This window comes from Saccopteryx bilineata, chromosome 1, assembly GCF_036850765.1.
Source record: "Saccopteryx bilineata isolate mSacBil1 chromosome 1, mSacBil1_pri_phased_curated, whole genome shotgun sequence".
NCBI classification, from domain to species: domain Eukaryota; kingdom Metazoa; phylum Chordata; class Mammalia; order Chiroptera; family Emballonuridae; genus Saccopteryx; species Saccopteryx bilineata.
In genome coordinates, this window is record NC_089490.1 from 324,320,072 (window position 1) to 324,340,316 (window position 20,245).

Sequence of the window (20,245 nt, forward strand, 5' to 3'; positions counted from 1 at the left end):
TGATAATACTATACTGCTCATAAAAATTAGGGGCTATTTCAAAATGAATATGAAGCAATAAAATATCCCCTAATTTTTGTGAGCTCCTGGTTTTGTTGGGGGGAGCAAATGAGAGAAGTCAAGTAAAGTGCTGAGCACAGAGTCTACCCTGCAGTAAGCTTCCGTTCATGGTCATCTTTAAGATTAGTTTGCATCCCTTTGCTTGTGAGGCAGTTGGTGAGCTCTGTAGCCCCGGGATTACTAAAGCAAGGCCCTGCTTCCTACATTCGCAGACTTTATAAACTCAGCAGATAACTAAAGAAAGAGGAGAAAGGGACTTTCTACAAATGGAGTACCTACTACAACTTGTCAGGCTTCATGAGAGTTCCTTTATCTTTTTTAATCTCTTGTAACCTCACACAGTGCAGTTGGGGAATGAGAGTTGGATTTCATTGCTCCTGTATATCCCGTGTTTCTCAAAAAGCATTTGCTGGGCCAGTGAGTGTTTGGATCACAGATACCTGATCTACAGCCTTAGAATTTCTAGAGCAAGACCGGGGCTTCTGCTTCCCAAATGAGTATCGTAAAAGTGTGAGGACCTGGCCCTGGCCGGTTGGCTCAGTGGTAGAGCGTCGGCCTGGCATGCGGAAGTCCCGGGTTCGATTTCCGGCCAGGGCACACAGGAGAAGCGCCCATCTGCTTCTCCACCCCTCCCCCTCTCCTTCCTCTCTGTTTCTCTCTTCCCCTCCCGCAGCGAGGCTCCATTGGAGCAAAGATGGCCCGGGCGCTGGGGATGGCTCCTTGGCCTCTGCCCCAGGTGCTAGAGTGGCTCTGGTCGTGACAGAGCGACGCCCCAGAGGGGCAGAGCATCGCCCCATGGTGGGCAGAGCGTCGCCCCCTGGTGGGCGTGCTGGGTGGATCCCGGTCGGGCGCATGCGGGAGTCTGTCTGACTGTCTCTGCCCGTTTCCAGCTTTAGAGAAATACCAATAATAATAATAATAATAATAAAAATAAAAATAAAAATAAAAAAAGTGTGAGGACCTTAGACCTAGTACATGTATCATCATCTAAAACTTGATTCTACATTTGCTTATATTTTTATATGCAAGCACTTAATTTATTCCTTAATGAAAAAACATATTCTCCAAGTGAGGGTAGTGTTTTCTCGTGACCCCCACAGTGTACAGCTCTAACACATCTTTGGGAATTAATGAAAATATTTGTCTGGGTTTAGCTTTTTGCCCTGCAGGGTCCTAAACCTGTCAATGCCTAAAAATTGGTAGAGACTTCAAATTAGAATGACAGTTCATTAATACCCAATATTATTTAATATACAAAGTTAGTTCTTAATACTTTCTCATTGTCGGTTGGGCACTCTTTTATTGATTCAGCACTGAGATTTCTGACTTACTGACCAGCGAACAACATTGACACGTCTCTGAAAAATTAACACGTCCTTTACAAGTTAGCAAGTGTTTATAAAACAGAAATCACAGGCCTTCCAGGCCTTCCTGCCTTATAGCAAGCTAGGCCCTTTCTGTTCAAAATGCTTCTTCAACTTTTAAACATATACATTCAAACCTAATTTTCATTGCAGGGTCAGCATTGATGTGTGCTAACTTTAGGGAAAAAGGAAGAACTTGTTACTTTATGATGTGTCTGTTCCTGAGCAATTGAGAGGTTTGCCATATGTTTTCATGGTAGTTTTCTTTGAGGTTCCATAAACGCCTTGTGGAATGTGGAGGTCCCACCATCAGAGTCCTGTGGGAGCTTTTCCAGTGCCCAAATGTCATTAACCCAGCTGCTTTAGTTGCTGTGATAAGCAATTATTTCTTCTACACTTAAAAAGCAATTCTCTGATCTCCAACCCATTAACCATGTTTGATCTTAACAAGATGAAAAATGTTCGGAATCTGAGCTTATGATCTCTGTGATACATTTTTCTTCTTTTAATTCACAGTAGCTTTCCCCCTCCTTTCTCTTCTTTAGGATCAACACTCTGTGGTAGGCCAGAGCACAGGCTCCTGTCCAAGTCCCAACCCCTGCTCAAATCCAAACACTGGAAGCGGTTACATGAACTCCCAGCAATCACTGTTGAATCAGCAACTGATGGGGAAGAAACAGACTCTACAGAGGCAGATCATGGAGCAGAAACAGCACCTTCTCCTGCAGCAGCAGATGCTGGTGGACGCGGTAACTTTCTCCTCATATCTATTGCGCGTACCCACTGGCCCAACTGAGGGAATTCGTTATTTCCCATTTCTGTTTACTACCATTTTCTCTGAGCCTACTCATGTGACAGCACACCGGTGTCCTGGCTATAAGAAAAGTTAATTCTATATGTGTGAAGTGCTTCAGGGAAGAAAAAAACTTGATTTACCAGCTGCTGGATAGTTGGAATGTGCAGCCCCTCGCTAACGGGCCCTGCCCAGCCTGGGAATGTTTAGAACCACCAAGAAGGGCATTTGAATCAGGCAAAAGAGACTATCGTGTTCTGCAGCCTTGAGGGGCAGAAATAGTGAACAGAACGCGAATCAACTCAAATCCAAACTGATTTTAGAGATAAGAGTATTTTAAAAGCCAGCATAGAGTTTTATAACTTAAGATTTGGCTTTCAAAATGGAGCATCTCAGAATGGGGGATTTTTTTTAAGAAAATTGAAAATCTATCTCCTACTTTTATCATATTGAAGTGGCCTTAGAGATAAGCAAGGCTGTGATTTCTCACATATTACCCACACATTAACCCTGAATCAGTATTCGTCTGTTCATGCCATCTGTATTCTCAGACATACTCATATTCTCAACAGCTGATCCAAACTCTTTCTGCCTACTAAGACCCAGGCCTCATGTCCAAGTTTTGTTCTCTCCCCCTTCAAACTAATTGGCCAAATGAAAGAAGAAAAGGACAAAGTTAATCATCTCTAGATTGATAGAGCCAAGGAACCCAGAAAAGAGAAAAACAAAATTTAAAAAAAAGTTATGCTGCCTGACCAGTGGTGGCACAGTGGACAAAGCATCAACTTGGGACACTGAGTTTCCAGGTTCAAAACCCCAAGATTGCCAACTTGAGCACAGGCTCACCAGCTTGAGCGCAGGGTCACTAGCTTGAGCCCAAAAGTTACTGGCTTGAAGCCCAAGATCACTGGCTTGAGCAAGGGATCACCAGCTTGGCTTGAGCCCCCCTAACCCTCAGGGCACGTATGAAGAAGCAATCAATGAACCACTAAAGTGACACCACTACAAATTAATGCTTCTCATCTCTCTCCCTTCCTCTCTCTCTCTCTCTCTCTTTCTCTCATTCTTTCTCTCTCAAAGAAATAAAATAAATAATTTATACCCAAGGAGCTTGGTTATAAGAATAAAAAAATCTAAGATGTGATAAGCTCTATAATTCATTCAGTAAATATTTAGTAATTTACTATGAGAATATAGCCATAAAGAAGTCAGACTCTGCATTTGTCCTTAAGGAACTTGGAGTCCACTAGAAATGCCAAATAAGTAAGCAATTGTAATGCATGTTATTAAATGCTATGATGTGGGAACTACCAGAAATAGTTCCAGGAAAGAAGTTATATCTGCTGAAGATCTGAAGGTGAAGTGGGAGATGGGGGTGGAGAGGGGGGTTTACAGCAAGAAGAACCAGCATATTCAAAGACTCAGAGACAGTGCACTACATACTAGTGAGCTGAGACATAGAATGTGTCCAAGGATAGGGAAAAGCCAGAAAATAAAGTTAAAGAAATTAGAATTTACATTGTCTGAAAAGTAATGGAGAGGATGTTAATGATTTTAAATAAGGAAGTGCTAGATTCATATTTGCATTATAATAAACACAGTCAAGATAATGGTAATGGAGGAAAATATAAAATCCAGTTTAGAAGAGATTGCAGATAGTCTCCCAGAAGAGGTAAAATTTGACTTTGAAGAACTATAGCAGGGGTCCCCAAACTTTTTACACAGGGGGCCAGTTCACTGTTCCTCAGACTGTTGGAGGGCCAGACTATAAAAAAAAATATGAACAAATCCCTATGCACACTGCACATATCTTATTTTAAAGTAAAAAACCAAAACGGGAACAAATACAATATTTAAAATAAAGAACAAGTAAATTTAAATCAACAAACTGACCAGTATTTCAATGGGAACTATGCTCCTCTCACTGACCACCAATGAAAGAGGTGCCCCTTCCGGAAGTGCGGCGGGGCCGGATAAATGGCCTCAGGGAGCTGCATGCAGCCAGCGGGGCCGTAGTTTGGGGACGCCTGAACTATAGGGTTCTGATGGATAGAGTATGTGGAGTTCATCGTTCTAGGTGGAGGGTGGGCTGGAGACCAAAAGACACAGTCTATGTGTGTATTTGTTGGTCAGTCTGAAATTGTATCATCAAATATTTAATACATAGTGAAAAGTACACAGAATGTAACAATTATTTGTGCTTTTTAAGGAATGACAAATGAAATAAGTTTGGAATCCAAAGCATATGAGAAGAAATAGAAATAAATTTATTGGATTTTGACCTTGAGTATTGCCCTAAGCTTTAAGGTTTAAGGGAACCACTGACATCAAGGGACACATCTGATTTCTTCTGTAAATCAGTTTTGAAAACTCCAGTTCTCCCATTCACTTACTCACTTCCATTTTTTTTTTTTTTACCTTATAAACTAAATAGCTTAGACACAGGGGAGTAGAAGAGAAAAATGCACAATCTAAGATTGACTTCCTGGTTTAAACTCGTTATTCCATCAATACTACACATTTGTTGAATTACAATATGCAGAGGTTGAATTTCTGGATTTTCAGCTCTCATTAAAAGGCAGCGACAGCCTGGCCTGTGGTGGCGCAGTGGATCAAGTATCAACCTGGAATGCTGAGGTCACCAGTTTGAAACCCTGGGCCTGGGCCTGCCCGGTCAAGGCACGTACGAGAAGCAACTGCTTCTCACTCTTCTATCACTCTCTCTCTCTCTTTCCTCTCTCTAAAATCAATAAATAAAACATTTAAAAAAAAAAAAAGGCAGCGACACATTCCATGAAGGTCCTGTCCCAGCACTGGCCGAGCTCCCGTCAGCCCCAGTTGAGTCACCAGTGGGACTCATGCAAAGGGCAGTGGCATAAGCTATGAGAGGTGAATGAGAACGAGGCTGCTGTCTTTGTGATTTTTAGAAACCACTCACATTTTTCTTGCTTGGATGCCATTGAGGATATGCACTTTTTAGCATATCCAGGAAGAAACAGTCTTTGATACCTCTTTACATTAGCATATGCTTTGTAGTCATGTGCAGTCGGTTGGCAAGGCCAGACAGGCATCTAAATTGAGACATTTTCTCATGAAAGTGTGCTATCCTTACTCTCTATTCCTCTCCCACCATGAAGCACAAGGAGGAGAGTTGAGTGGTACTTGTTACAATGGGCATCATAATTATCAACACGTTTTGTGCACTTACCACATGCCAGGCTCCTTGCTGAGCTTTTTAGGATTAAAATAGTAATAGTAGTTACCATAGGAGTATGAGGGAAGTCCTAGAATTATCCACATTTTACATTTTGAGATGGCAAAACTGAAACAGGACAGATGTGTGCCACAGAAGATTTTCTTTATATTAGGTTTTCAGGTCTAAGATATTGGCTTAGCCAACATTAGTTGATAAGTTAAATTTCATGTTACACAGAAGTCATCTGAGTGACATTTGTGAGTTTTCACTTTCACAGAATGGGAATGTTATTCTTTTGCAAATGAAGCAGTCTCCAGTGTTGGAGTCTGGTCCTTGGAACTCTTCAGCACGAAGTGGCAAACTGTTCGTACTGTGTTAGTCCATATGCAAGGCCATTAAATCTAACTCATTCATGAAAAAGTAGTTCAACAAACTCAAGTGTCCAGAGATGTATATGTTAACCCTTTGAGTAACCTAATTTAGCCCTCAGGGAAATAAAAAGTCAATAATTAAAGTGAATATATAAAGAATAATTCCAGATTTGAAATCTAGTCTTTAATAGGGAACCAGAGGCCTGATTGTTCTCTCTCTCTCTCTCTCTCTCTCTCTCTCTCACACACACACACACACACACACACACACACGCGCGCGCGCGCGCGCGCGCACGCGCCACATGAATCCTATTTTCTTTAATATAAACAGCAAAAACACCTAATTACATAAGGAAAATAATAGATGCTTTTGAAAAAGAGAAGATTTCAGAAAGTCCCATGCTTGGCACAAAAATTAAAACTGTCAGCTTGCACAATAGTTTACAGCAGGAATGGTTGAACATTGCCACATTTGGGTTCATAGGACATCTCAAGTTGTTTTTTAAACATTTAGGGTTTGGGTAAAACCCAAAAGTTTCACCAACCACTTTTTCCCTTAATTTGTAAACCCATATTTAAAAGAAATGTAATCCATATGTTTCTGATTCATTTACACTTAGCTCATCAAAATTGTGTTTTATATGAATTACTTGATGCCCAAAAAACCCTGTGAGTCTTTCAAGTTTTTTTTTTTTCTTAGAAACAAGAATTTGAATTTGGTTTGTTGTTGTTTTAAGGCTGGGTTTTTTTTCTGTATAATAGATTTATTCTACTTAGAAAGTTTGGAATTTGATGAGAAACAGAAATACATGGTTTAAGTGGGTTCTAAGTGAGGCAGTCCACATTTGGCTCCCATTGAATTTACCCATCTATCTTATAAGGTTTTCTGCTCTATTTATTGACTTTTCTAGAATTATATTGTTCTCTGTCTACCTAGGCCTATTATTTTTGTCTTTGAAAGTAGAGGTTTCTTTGGAGTGCAGTGAAGCAATTTTTAAAACTTCCCGATTCATACTGAGAAAAAAAAAGGCAGCCCCTGATGTCCAGGACTGACATGACACTCACAGCCAGACCATTTTGTTCTCTGTGGACATAAACAAGTTACAGAATGTTAACCTCAGACAGGGTTACTCTGAGACCATAATACATGAGACAAGAGATGGCCACTTCATAATTTTGTCTAAAAACTGATGCAAACAAGGTCACTTTGCAACCCACAAAATACCAAAATCACCCTCTTTTGCTAAATGAATGACAGCTACTTCATTACTCAATCATATAATCACTTTCTGATAGTTTACAATCCAGAACAACTCCTCACTTTCTTTCTTTTCTTTTCTTTTTACAGAGACAAAGAGAGAGAGACAGGGACAGACAGACAGGAAGGGAGAGAGATGAGAAGCATCAATCATTAGTTTTTTGTTGTGACACCTTAGTTGTTCATTGATTGCTTTCTCATATGTGCCTTGACCGCAGGCCTTCAGCAGACTGAGTAACCCCTTGCTGGAGCCAGCGACCTTGGGTCCAAGCTGGTGAGCTTTGCTCAAACCAGATGAACCCGCGCTCAAGCTGGCGACCTCAGGGTCTCAAACCTGGGTCCTCTGCATCCCAGTCCAATGCTCTATCCCTGTGCCACCACCTGGTCAAGCACTCCTTACTTTCTTACACCCTCCCTAAATCACCCAATCAAAGCCCAGATCCTACAAGAGGTTCTTTCTAACAGGCTCCTACTGAGACACCACAGGGTCCCCCACATTTGCATTCTTCCACACTACAACAGTGATAAACACAGCAGGTGTGTGTTCCTGATAGCCTTTGACATTGACAAGATAAAAAGAATGTCCCTACCCTGGCCAGTTGGCTCAGTGGATAGAGTGTTGGTCTCACACATAAGAGAAGCAACCATCTGCTTCTCTTTCTCTCCTGCTCCCCCTTCTCTCTTTCTTCCCCTCCTGCAGCCAGGAATGTCCCCTATGTCCTCTCTTACCTCTCAATCTTTAGGATCTTTAGGAGTGCCTAAAGATCTAGAGATTGAAAGGAAGGTGATTCCAGAAGGAAGTAAAGAAGAGAGCCTTGAGAAATTTCTGTGCTTTGAGAATGGGGCATGGAGAAACAGAGCAGATAGGAGTCCTTATATGGGATGGCAGAAAGAGCCTAAGTTTTTGACTCAGGATTTGGTTTTTATTCTACCATGCTGTCATTTTAGGCAAGTTACTTAGCCCAAGGAAGCTTCTATTTCCTCATCTATGAAGTGGGAATAACATACCTACCTTCAAGGGTTGTTTGTGAGGGGAAAAATAAATTAATATGTATATAGTGCCCTTACCAATACCTGATATGTTATCTCCTGACATCTCCATCTTTCTAGAGTTGCCAGATTTAGCAAATAAAAATACAGAATGCCCCAGTGGCCTGTGTTTTATCTGTAAAACTTACTCCTATGCCTTCTATAATCTGTGGGATCAGACCTATATACAGTTATAGGTGCCAAAGCATACCAGGTGTGCTATAAAATAAAACTATCATCTCAAAACTCGTTCAAATTTAGTCCTCACTCTAATCTAATTGCAAAATAAAGAAAATGAGAGTAACAACCAGATCCAAAACACATGTCAAATGTTAAGGAAAGTAGAAATTATACTGGAAGTTGATTAAAATGGAATGGATATTTCTCTGAATTGAGACTACTAAATAAGGTCTATGATTTGCAACTGTGACTGCAAGACTGTTCTTATATTCTTTTTTGAATAACAAGTGAGAAAATAACAATGCAATTCAATATGTTTTCATTTGTGTTGTCAAGGAGAAAATTGCTCCACAAGATCAGATAAACAGACACTTGACAAGGCCACCTCCAGATTACAAAGACCAAAGAAGAAATGTGGGTAACATGCAACCAACTGCTCAGTATTCTGGTAAGTGTTCTCAAAAATTAATAGGAATTATATCTGTGGAAAGAAGAAAACTGTTCATTTTTTAATATTTCCTACTTTCCCCACCTCATGTTTCATTGCAACATCTTTCTTAGACTCCTTCGCTAGCCCCCATATAACTTTCAGATCAAGAACAAATTTGAATATTTTTAGTTTTCTCATAATTTCTTGCTTAATCTTGTCATGCATTTACATATTTCACTGATCTCCAAACTACTTCTGAGAGTTCAAAAAAGCTTAAATATTTTCTAACTGCTAGGTTCAACCATTCTCCTCCCAACAACATATCTAATCCAAGATTGTGTAAAGTAAGTAGAGATTTCTTTCTGAGTCATATTTGTAATGTGCTTAAAGCCCAATATTTTGATCTCCATCTTTGGGCTCATATCCCTAACATAGATGGTCCTGCTACCAAGAAAGAACCAATCAAGTTAAGCCTTTATGAAATCTCTCAGAATTATCAAAGGTGATTGCATTTCAAATACAAAACAAACTTCTTAATAGACACTACCCCTAAAACGTTTCTCCTCTTACCTCTGAACTCCAAAAGGACTTCTCCCAAACCTAGCTTTGCTGGTCCGGCCTTCTATTCACCATCTATTCAAGTTCCTTCTGCCCAGAACTCACAACACTTTCTCACGTGAATTAAGCTTGTCCTGAGTTTCCCAAGTTCTCTCTGCTTTACCTGTTACCTTCATCTGTTTGGGAACCCACAAAAGGAGATTGCTTAAAGAAAGAGTGGCTGTGAATACTTCTGTTTGTCAGTATGTTCTGGTCCTGTTAGAAATATGTTGTTCTAATTTATGTCAAAATTTCCAAATGCACCAAATTGCCTCTCTCCACTAAAATTAGGAATGGGCTAAATGTATTCTACTCTCCAAGATTAGTTTGCCTTGGGGCAAAAACAGGATTCTCAAGTTGATTCTGTCCTCAGGAGATTGAAAGACAAGATGGGTTTTATTTGGAACACGGCTTCAAATACCTGTCAGTGAATTTATAAGAAGCTACCTTTGAAATATCATACAAAATTCAAGGTGGATGCTTGTGCTTTTATTTTCCTATTCATATAAAAGAATCCCAGAGGAAAGTGGTCAAAGGCTAGCTTGTTGGCTCTGCCATGTTAGCAGGAATCTAGGTGTCTTTGTCTTTCTGCTCCTCCTTCTTTAGCATGTGGCTTCCAGTCGAAGGATTGCTTGTGTCCATCACACCTCCAGTATTCATGTCCATATTCCAGATAGAAAGATGGCGGAAGGGGGAAAGTGACATGGCCTCCCAAAGAGTTCGATTCCATTTAAAAAAAAAAAAAAAGCTTTTGAAAAAATTTATTGCGGTAACAATGGTTAATAAATAACATTATATAAATTTTAGGTGTACAAGAGTATTTGATATTTGTATACTTTATTGTATGCTCACCACCAAAAGTCTGGTTTCCTTCTATTACCGTGTATTTGACTCCTTTTACCCAGGTTGTTCAACCCCTAACTCTCTTTCCATCTGGTAATCACCATTCCATTGCCTCTATCTATGAGTTTGTTTTGTGTTGTATTGTTTGTATGTATGGTACTTTTTGATTTATACTCTACATATTAGTGAAATTATGGTTTTTGTCCTTCACCATCTGAGTTATTTTACTGAGATCCATCCATGTTGTCACAAATGGCAATATTGCAGCTGTATTTATGGCTAAGTGGTATTCCACTGTATATAGATAGGGTGGGCCAAAAGTAGGTTAACAGTTACGACTACACAAAACAGAGTTCATTTTTGTGTTATTTTTTAATTATTGTATTACATATTTTCCCTATGAACAACTGTAAGCCTACTTTTGCCCACCCAGTGTATATAGACATTTTCTTTCTACACATGTCCATTGATGGACACTTAGATTGCTTTCACATCTTGGCTATTGTAAATAATGCTGCAGTGACCATGACTCAGATCCCTTTTAAAACATAGACTTCCTGGACTCTTACCTAGTAACTTTTCCCTTTATTCAGAATTAATTCATATGAATCCCTCTTTCTTTCCCCTAATCAACAAGAAAATTTGAGAACTGTGGTTTTTCAGCTGGGAACATTACTACAAAATCAAGGCTCTGTTCCTAAGGAAGACAGGGAAGTTGGATCTTTGATAGGTGCTTAGAATTCTCTTCCACAGTGGACACTTTCCTAAAGAAGGGGTCCTCATCATCCAACCACTGACCCCCAAGTGGGTAAGAATCACTGCCCTAGAGTTCTAGAGTGTTGTACTTCATGTCTTCTGAGAATGAAGCAACAAGCACAACTCTTTTATCTTAATTTCAATACAATAATAATCTTAATCTCAATACAATAATAATCACTTTGTTAAGATATGAATATGAGAAATGATGGATGAAAAGCACCTGGAACAATTTCTACCATGTATTAGGAGCTTCTAAATATAAATTGTGAATAATATTTTGTGATCTTTATGAAAATTCTCTCTACTCTGGTTGTTTAAATATACTGCTCTCCTCATAAACCTTTATGTTAAAGTAAGGGTATGATTTTTAAAACCTCTGAATTATTTTTTCATAGCATTTTCATAGTGTAATGTCCCATCTTTTGAAACCTTTGGATACCAAGATGATGTTGCTTAACCTCATTAGCAGTGTGTAAATTCTGAGTTATTGTTCAAGTATCTCCTACCTAACTCTTACCCTCTTCATCAAACACTTATTGCCATAGTGCAGGGCCCAACACTAAGCCTGCAGATACAGGATACTGATCCTGCCTTCATGGGGTATGTCGTCTAGTTGGAAACATATTTGAAAACAAATGGCAAGGCCTTCAGTCTCCCAGATTGTGTACCATGCTAGCTGTCATCAGGCAGTGAGGGACTTTCTGGGGCTACAATGGCAGCTGTGATATCCTCATACACTGCCATCCTGATGTTGACATGTGTGTCTAGTTCTCCGTTTTCAGTATCTCTGGTTCTCTGGAGGGAGAGTATTTTAAAAGAGTATCTTTCTTTTTTTTTTTTAAGATTTGAACTGTTTTATTTATTGTGTTTTTTTATAATTTAAATTTTTTTATTTAGAAATTAAATTTAATGGAATGACATTGATCAATAATTTTGCTTCCATTTCTCATTCACTCTTTCATTCATTCAATAAATATCAATTGAATACATACCTTGCACTATCTACTACACTGGGAGAATATGACAGTGAACAAAACAGGCAAAATTCTTTCCCCGTGGCTCTTATCATCCAGCACACACTTAAAAAAGATCTTTCTGACATCATACTTTTGTTTCTCAAGATGTCTTCCCATGATGACTTCAAACTCCCCAATCCAGGATAATTTCAATGTGTTGATTAATTGGTACCTGTTGTATAGAGTCTCTCTATTCAGCAGCCCATCACTGGATGGTCCCACATCCAATGATAGGTCAGTCCTTGGAGGCTCCATGGATTACCCTATATAATGGCTAAGTGCTAAATGAAAACTTAAAGAGCAAATACTACTGGAGAGAGAAGTCTGGACTATCAGGGGAAGTTTAAGGAAGGAACTTGGCCTGAATATTAAAGAAAACAAAGGGCTCAGTGAGGCCAGAAGGGCCATCAGAAATGTCATGAGCGAAGGTAGCTCATGCTGTATGAATTACAATGCAATAATAATGGTGCCTCCTGGAGCAGAAGGCTTTCCATATAGCAATGACCACTGAAGCACTGATTACAGTGAATTCCAAATGTTTAAACAGGTAGGAACTTATCCTTTGGACATGGGAGCCAATTATGACAGTGTCTTGAATAGGGATGATGTAGATAAAGATTCGGATATAGTTTTCAAAGCCATAGGTTTGGCCTTGTTAAGTTAATTCAAAGTGCTGGGAGAAAAAAAAGAGAGAGATAACCTACTGGAATGAACTAATATAATTGTCTTTTTTCCTTAGGTGGCTCATCAACAGTGAGTTTAAACTCTAACCAGACTTTGGCAAACCCAGTTTCAACACATACCATTTTAACTCCAAATTCCAGCCTCCTGTCTACTTCCCATGGAACAAGAATGCCATCATTATCCACAGCAGTTCAGAACATAGGGATGTATGGAAATCTGCCTTGCAACCAACCTGGCACATACAATGTGACTTCAGGAATGAATCAATTGACCCAACAGAGAAACCCCAATCAATTGATAGCAAATCAAAACAACCCTCTAATGCCACGGCCACCTACCTTAGGGCCCAATAATAATAATAATGTGGCCAGTTTTGGAGCTGGACCTGTTGGCAATTCACAACAACTGAGACCAAATTTAACCCATACTATGGCAAGCATGCCAGCACAGAGAACATCAAACGTAATGATCACATCTAACACAACGGCACCAAACTGGGCCTCCCAAGAAGCAACAGCCAAACAGCAGGAAGCCCTGAAATCTGTAGGAGTCCTCTTTCCCACAGGTACACCTGCAGCCTATACTCCAAACCAGTCATTGCAGCAGGCGGTAAGCGGCCAACAATTTTCCCAGAGGGCAGTGGCTCCTCCCAATCAGATAACACCAGCAGTGCAAATGAGACCTCTGAACCAAATGGGCCAGTCATTGAATGGACAAACCATGGGTCCACTCAGAAGTCTGAATCTTAGACCCAATCAGCTAAACACACAGATTTTGCCTAATATGAACCAGTCAGGAACAGGTTTGAGCCAGTCAAGGACAGGCATAAGCCAGCCACCATCTCTGACACCTGGCAATTTCCCTTCACCCAACCAAAGCTCCAGGGCTTTTCAAGGAACTGACCATGGCAGTGACTTAGCTTTTGACTTTCTCAACCAACAGACTGATAACATGGGCCCTGCTCTCAACAGTGATGCTGATTTCATTGATTCTTTATTGAAGACAGAGCCTGGTAATGATGACTGGATGAAAGACATCAATCTTGATGAAATCTTGGGGAACAACTCCTAAAGGATAAAGGAGAGACCATTCACCAACTCCAAGCACTAAAAGGCAGTATTTTACAAGGACTTCGGAAAGGCCAATGGTTGACTTTTGGAGTACATGAAGATACCATGGCTTAAAAATGGAAAGCAGAAAGTAACTGTGGTGGTGAACTTTTGGTCCAAATGTGTGTTTTAAATCTCAAACCTGAAAGCAAAACATTGGGATCACGTTTCCCTGTCTAAACTCCAGGACATAGTATCCAGTTTATCCAAACAGAACTGTGATGTTGATGTGTAATTAGCTGTGTAAAATAGGTTTCCCAAGTTCCTTTCCCCCCTGAAAGAAAAGTAATCCAACTTGTAGCTTGTTTAAACCCCATGTCATTGCGGAGGTATTAGTTCCGAGCAACAAGCAACAAATCCCTTAATTTGCTTTTATAGATATGTGTGGTTTAATCTTTCCACTTTATCTTTTCATTTAGTTTTCCTAAAATGTCCTAGATTGAAAGTTATAGGTTTGAAGTAACCAAACACTGTCCTAAGAAAAACTAGAGAACCTAGAGAACATCCAGTGACTTGTAGGGTATCTTCCCCAGGCTCTCCCTCATTTTTTGAGTTTTCCCATGTACCCTATACTTCAGTAAGATGCTGTGGCTAGTGATGAAACATGAATGCAGAGGAGTCCAACTCTATCTGGGCTTCTACAGCCAATTTCTGAATCCATTTCCAAGTCTTAGATACAATCACAACCTGTCCAAATCATACTGAAATATTAGTGCACAAGTGTCTACATCAGATTTCACTATTTAAAAAAGAAAGCACCCCACTGGGCATTGCTATAAAGGAGATTTATTTGGCCACAAATAACCTGGGTTGTTGCTTATTATAATGATCCCTGCTGGCTAGTTTTCAGGCTGAGTGAAATTGAGTCTTGTCCTCCCTGATTATTTTGGTGGCCAGAGACTAATTTGTAAGAAGAGGAAATTTGGAGGTCAACCCTGAGATTAGAAGGTATCGTGTTTTGGTGAAGATAAGAAGCCACAGATCAGACCAGGGATAATGGATATGGGTGGGTACAAGTCTATTTCATAGGGTTTGAAGGAAAGCGTAATTGAGAGAGAAAATCTTCTGCCCTTATTTAGACATGTTATGTGGGTAACAGCTAAACAAGAGTTAGTAGCAGTCTATTTATTCTTTTGCCCCTGAAGTGATGAATCATTGCCACATGTTAGATGGACCCTTCATATCCAACTTTTCTCCCCCGGAGCACTGTATCAAAGAGTTTTTGTTGAGTCATGTAACCTCAGTGCCCACATACAGATCAGCTGAGAAATGGGGAAGAGGTGCGCTGATTTCAGCTGGGTGCAACATATCACTATCATTTTCCTCATCATAGAGGAACACAGGTTAGCTTCAGCGTTTTCTGTTGTATACTCACATACTCAATGATCAAATGTAATTTAACTGAAGTCATTTAATAGCTAAATCTTTAAATACCGGTTCTTAAAAAAACACCTTTTGAAAGTTCGGCAAAACCCTCTCCCAATCTTTAAAATGTCAAGAAGCACTCTCTTTTACAGGACACCAACATCACTGGCCCAGAATCTTTTCTGTGCTAGGTTGTAAATATAAATGAATTACTTGTTTTGTAAACTTTTGTAAAGAATATTTTGGTAGAAATACTTAAAACATATTCTTTGGGTTATATTTATACTTATGTGAAATAAATATACTATCAAAAGGTTATATTTTATACAAAAAGTAAATTGTTACCTTTTGTATGCTAATATACAAAGTTTTGTATAATATGATGGTTTATTTTTAGCTCTACACTTAATCCATAGGTCATCAAGTGGGAACTTTGAGAAACTATCAAGAGGCTTGTTAGACAAATTTATATTCTGAAACGTCAATAAGAAAGCATTCCAGGTTTTAATCCTTTTTTTTTTTTTTTGCTCCGAAATTCTTTCTGCCACCCATAGTGTTTGTGTATTTGGTTATTCTGCTATGCACATTGTATTGGTCCTTGTTGCATGTGGTCTACTGTGTGTTTTCCCATTTTATAGAACAGCGTTTCTCCATACAAAATTATAAGGAAAAATTGTGTACATATAAACACTCCTATTTTACGGCTCCTCCATGTTCCTGTATATATCTGCCAGCACTTCCCAATTACACTCCCGTGATGCGGCTTATTTTTACCCTAACATGAATAGTATGTTTTGTAGTAGCTATCAAATTTAAGAGATAAAGCAATCAGAATGTTTGGATTTTCTTCTATCTTAATGTGAATTTTATAATTAATGTCTATTTATTCAGCTATTCATTAAAATACAGGATTCTTTGGAAAAAAAATGGTGTAGTCTATAGTTTCTGTTTATTGGCCGCCTGTTACCAAAGATGACGTGATTTTCCTGAAAGCTGAGATAATGACAATTTGATAGACATATGTAGCCAAACTTTAACAATTTATAACTTAAAAGCTATTGGAATATGATCTCTTATTTATAGAAATACCAGACTATTTAATTGTTGGCATTGTTTCTCATTCTGACAGTATTATAAAAGAGGTAGAAGTAATCTTTCTTTTTTAATTCAAAGACTAGAAAGCAATTTAAGCAAATACCAGTAATTAATTCTTGGCTTGGTCTTAAGCCCAATGAAGATAAATAACTCTGCTCTAAGTGAATGCACTAATATTACTTGCATACTGTAACAGTCCCCATTACTGTAAAGATTTTAACTTGTAAAACAAGTATTTTGTATTGTGTGTAATTTTATGTGTTAAAAATAGTTTTTAAAAATTCAGAAGAAGTGGTTCTCTTGTATAAAATCATACTTTTTAAATCACCAACAATTTTGTTGTTATATCACAGAAAGTTCTGAGAACTGTTCATAGTGATGGGCAGATTTATTCTCTGGGAAGTACACTAGTGAAATGCTGACTTGTCTCATTTTAATGTTCTTTAGTTCATTAGAATGTTTCTGTTAAGATCTTATATACACAGCACCTACTAAATACTGGAGAAAAACTGCTTAATTCTCAGGCAGGGTGGGCCTCTGCGTGGCCTGCTACAAACACAGGGCCAGGTAACACAGCCTCCCTGAGCATAGTCACACAGTTCTTCTTGAGAGTTAAAGAGGTTGAGAGAAAGTTGGGAATTTGTAGGAGGCAAGGGGAACCATTATAACCAAATTTTCCTGCTCTACTGTTGAAATCTATTGCCAGGATTTCATTGTCCCTTTCCCCTCTGCCAAAAAGATGTGTGACATTATCCTTTTTTATTAGTATTATTAATGGACTGATAATAAAAATTGACATTTTATATAGTGCCTGTCCAATGATTCTGGACATTTGGATGGTAAACAAATAAAATCAACATCAAGAAATATAAACTTGGCCCTGACTGGTGGTTCAGAGCGTCGGCCCAGTGTATGGACATCCCAGGTTTAACTCCCAGTCAGGGCACACAGGAGAAATGACCATCTGCTTCTTCTTGCCTTCCTCTCCCGCAGCCAGTGGCTCGACTAATTTGAGAGTGGCCCTGGGCACTAAGGATAGCTCCAAGTGTTGGAGCACATCAGCCTCCAGTGCTAAAAATAGCTTAGTATTCTAGCATTGGCCCCGGATGGGGTTGCCAGGTGGATCTCGGTTGGGGCGCATGTAGTAGTCTACCTCACTATCTCCCCTCTCTCACCTAAAAAAAAGAAAAGGTAAATTCATAAGGAAATACATAATTCTAAAATCATCTATGTATCCCATTTTGTACCAATGGAAGTAGGCCCAAGGAAGGGAATGAGAAAGTAAGAGTAAGTGCAGAAAAAGAGAGAATAGATAATTTCTTTTCTACTTTCTGGTTGCCAGAGGTGATTCAAATTCTTAAATGGTTTCTTCATTATTTCCATTTTATATCTCTATAACTGTTTCCTCACCCAAAAATGAGAGTTTGGGGCTGAAATACTCTACATTTCTCTCCAACTCTAAAACTCTGCAATTGATTTTTCCTCCAAAACTAAGTGTAAAATTAACCAAAAAAAGACTCAATAGCATCATTTTTAAAATAAAGAAATCACTGTTCACTTAACCCTTTGAAAGTTTTCATATTGGCAGTCAGCTTTCTTTCACAAAGCAGTCATCTCTGTAAAAATTAAATCATATGAAAATGAGATTTCATCATCAGTAGGCCAGAACTAGACTTAGACAAACAGGCAATGCTGACTTTCATGCCCTCTGACTTAATACAAATCAAGGCCTGGTGAGCAAAAGCTTGGATATGATATTAAATGGTTATTTCCCGGTGAGATCAGAGAATTTCATAGAGAAAATAATTGCCTAGTAGGAGGAGAAAATTAATACTTCCAGTGGTGTATTCCATTAATGAACTTTTGTGAGTTGTAAATGATAATGTAGTATCTTTTAAATATGTTTCCTAAATTCCTATAATAGAGTCCATGTAGTCCCCTAATGTCAATTTCACTGGCAATAATAACATTACTAAAATATCACATCAGAAGAATAGAGAAAACATACTGATCACAGATTTTTTTAAAATCCAAATGCTGTTGTCCCTGACCTGTATGCAGTAGTTTAAATGGAAGCTTTCATTTGTTTATATAAATAGTATTTTTAGTAATATAAGTCTTTAGCTCCGGGGTGTACATGAATATACAGATGATCTTGACAATACTTACAGGTCTTTCGACAAATTGGAGGGAGAAAGGATAATATATAAAAGTGATAAAATACATAGAAACTTTTGATAGGGTTCCAGAAAGGAAGGAAAGAAAACGTGTCTCAAATAGGCTTAGAGAAAGGAATTTGTCTGTTAGCATCGCTTGAAAATTTGGGAGCTAGTTCTGGGTTTGACAGAGCAGAATATAGTAGGTCAACAATGTCATCAAGGATTGGTTCTTTTCTGTCTCTTCCCTTTGTTTCCGTGCATCTTGGATGCCTTTCTCTCATGGTGGCAAGATGGTTGCTAGAAGAACCGGACTTAATCCTCACAACTCCAAGTTCAGCACAAACAATAGTAAATGTCTACTGTCCTTTTCTGGCTGCTCTATTTCCACACATACTGTTTTTCCATATTTTCAGTCTCAGAACCTCACTATAACCCAGTCATACTCATCTCCTCCCCATAAGGAGGCAATCCAAATTTCACTTAATTACTTCATCATCCTCTTAGTCTGGTGCATCTAGGTGAGGTAAACTCTTTTCTGCCAGGTCAAGATGAACCAGTAATCTAAGCCCAGAAGTTATTTCTCCACTCCTTCTGTACCCAAGTGGAGACAGAACAGGATAATAGTAATAGAGTTGTAGTTAGAAGGAAACTAACGTGTATGTAGATCACGTCCTTAGAATAAAGACTATTGTGCCTCTGAACATTCAAACCGATGGCCTGGGGAGGAGCATTACAAACTCCCCTCTTTCTCAGGAGGCACACCAGCTGCATTTTACAATGGCAATAATCGTCCCTTTGCCAGGTTGTATATTACATTGGGTGTTGGGGAAAAGCCCAGGGAATCAGATTTTTCTCAAGGCCCAATTGCATCTCCTGCTGTGATTCCCATCTGTTTGACGTAGTGTGTAATAACTGTAGCTTACAACTGAAAATTCAACTTTTCAAAACGTATCACTGATTTCTAGTCAGGGAAACAAAAACCACTTCAAATAGCCCGAGTATCATAGAGACTTGAATGCAAGGAATCGGTTACCAGGTAATGAGCGAGCTGAAAGGCCAAATAGGGGCTGGTAAGGCCATCCCAAGATAAGCAAAAGCAGAAAGCCACTACTACTCCCAGGAGGAACAGACAAGACAAGAGGTCAGGAACACTAGGCAGATGCTGCAACACTGGCTGCTCTGACTGGTAGGAGCCTGATCCAATGAGGAGTTTCAGTTGCTAATGGAGATGCCACTAATGACCAAGAAAGAGGAGAAGGAATAGAATGCACCCCTCCTGTCTTCTTCCACTCTCTCAGCAGGGCATCTCATTGGCTGAACTCCGCTGGACCTAGCTCACTCAGAAGGCTGGGAACAGAGCTTGGAGCATTACAGACCAGACCAGAAGAGGGCAAGGAGTAAATTTGCCATTAAACAGGCCCAGGTCTGATACAACATGCTGGCAAGTTTCTGGACTCAGCTCTCTGGGGTATCACAGAGCAGCTTTCCTAGCACAGCCTGATCTTCCTTCTGTACTTTCAGATGTGTTGACTTCAGTCTAAATGTGTCTATTTAGTATAGAATAATATCTATTAGGAAACTGGTCAGCTGCAAGGGTTTGAAACCTCAACTAATTGTGGTTTAAAAAAAATGTTTTAAATATTTTATTGACTCTTGGAAACACATTTTTCAAAGTTCTTATCTGTAAAATTGGGTTGTGATTTACAATTGATGTGAAGACAAAGCATTCCGTTGCTGTACAATTGTCAGCATCTCACTTTCCTTCATCATGGTATGTACAGTGATGACCGGCCTCACAACCAATAGCACCTGAGATTGTAAAATGCAGGAATTGTAAAATGAGATTGCCTCATTCCAAAAGGGGCCTGAGGCAGGCAGTCCTGACCTAGTGCAGCAGACCAACAGTGCTGTCAGGCACCCAGGCCTTTTCCATCTTT

At 39.2% G+C, this 20,245-nt stretch overlaps 1 protein-coding gene across 1 annotated transcript in view; it reads left to right on the top strand.

Annotated features, from left to right (window-relative positions):
- Window positions 1–14,402, top strand: part of MAML2 (mastermind like transcriptional coactivator 2) — a 352,873-nt gene extending 338,471 nt beyond the window's left edge. Inside the window, exons 3-5 of the mRNA XM_066248067.1 lie at window positions 1,970–2,173; window positions 8,588–8,699; window positions 12,636–14,402. Of these exons, the coding sequence (XP_066104164.1) occupies window positions 1,970–2,173; window positions 8,588–8,699; window positions 12,636–13,651 (1,332 nt within the window). The 3' untranslated portion in view covers window positions 13,652–14,402. The remainder of the gene's footprint in view (window positions 1–1,969; window positions 2,174–8,587; window positions 8,700–12,635) is intronic.
- The last annotated feature ends 5,843 nt before the right edge of the window (window positions 14,403–20,245 follow it).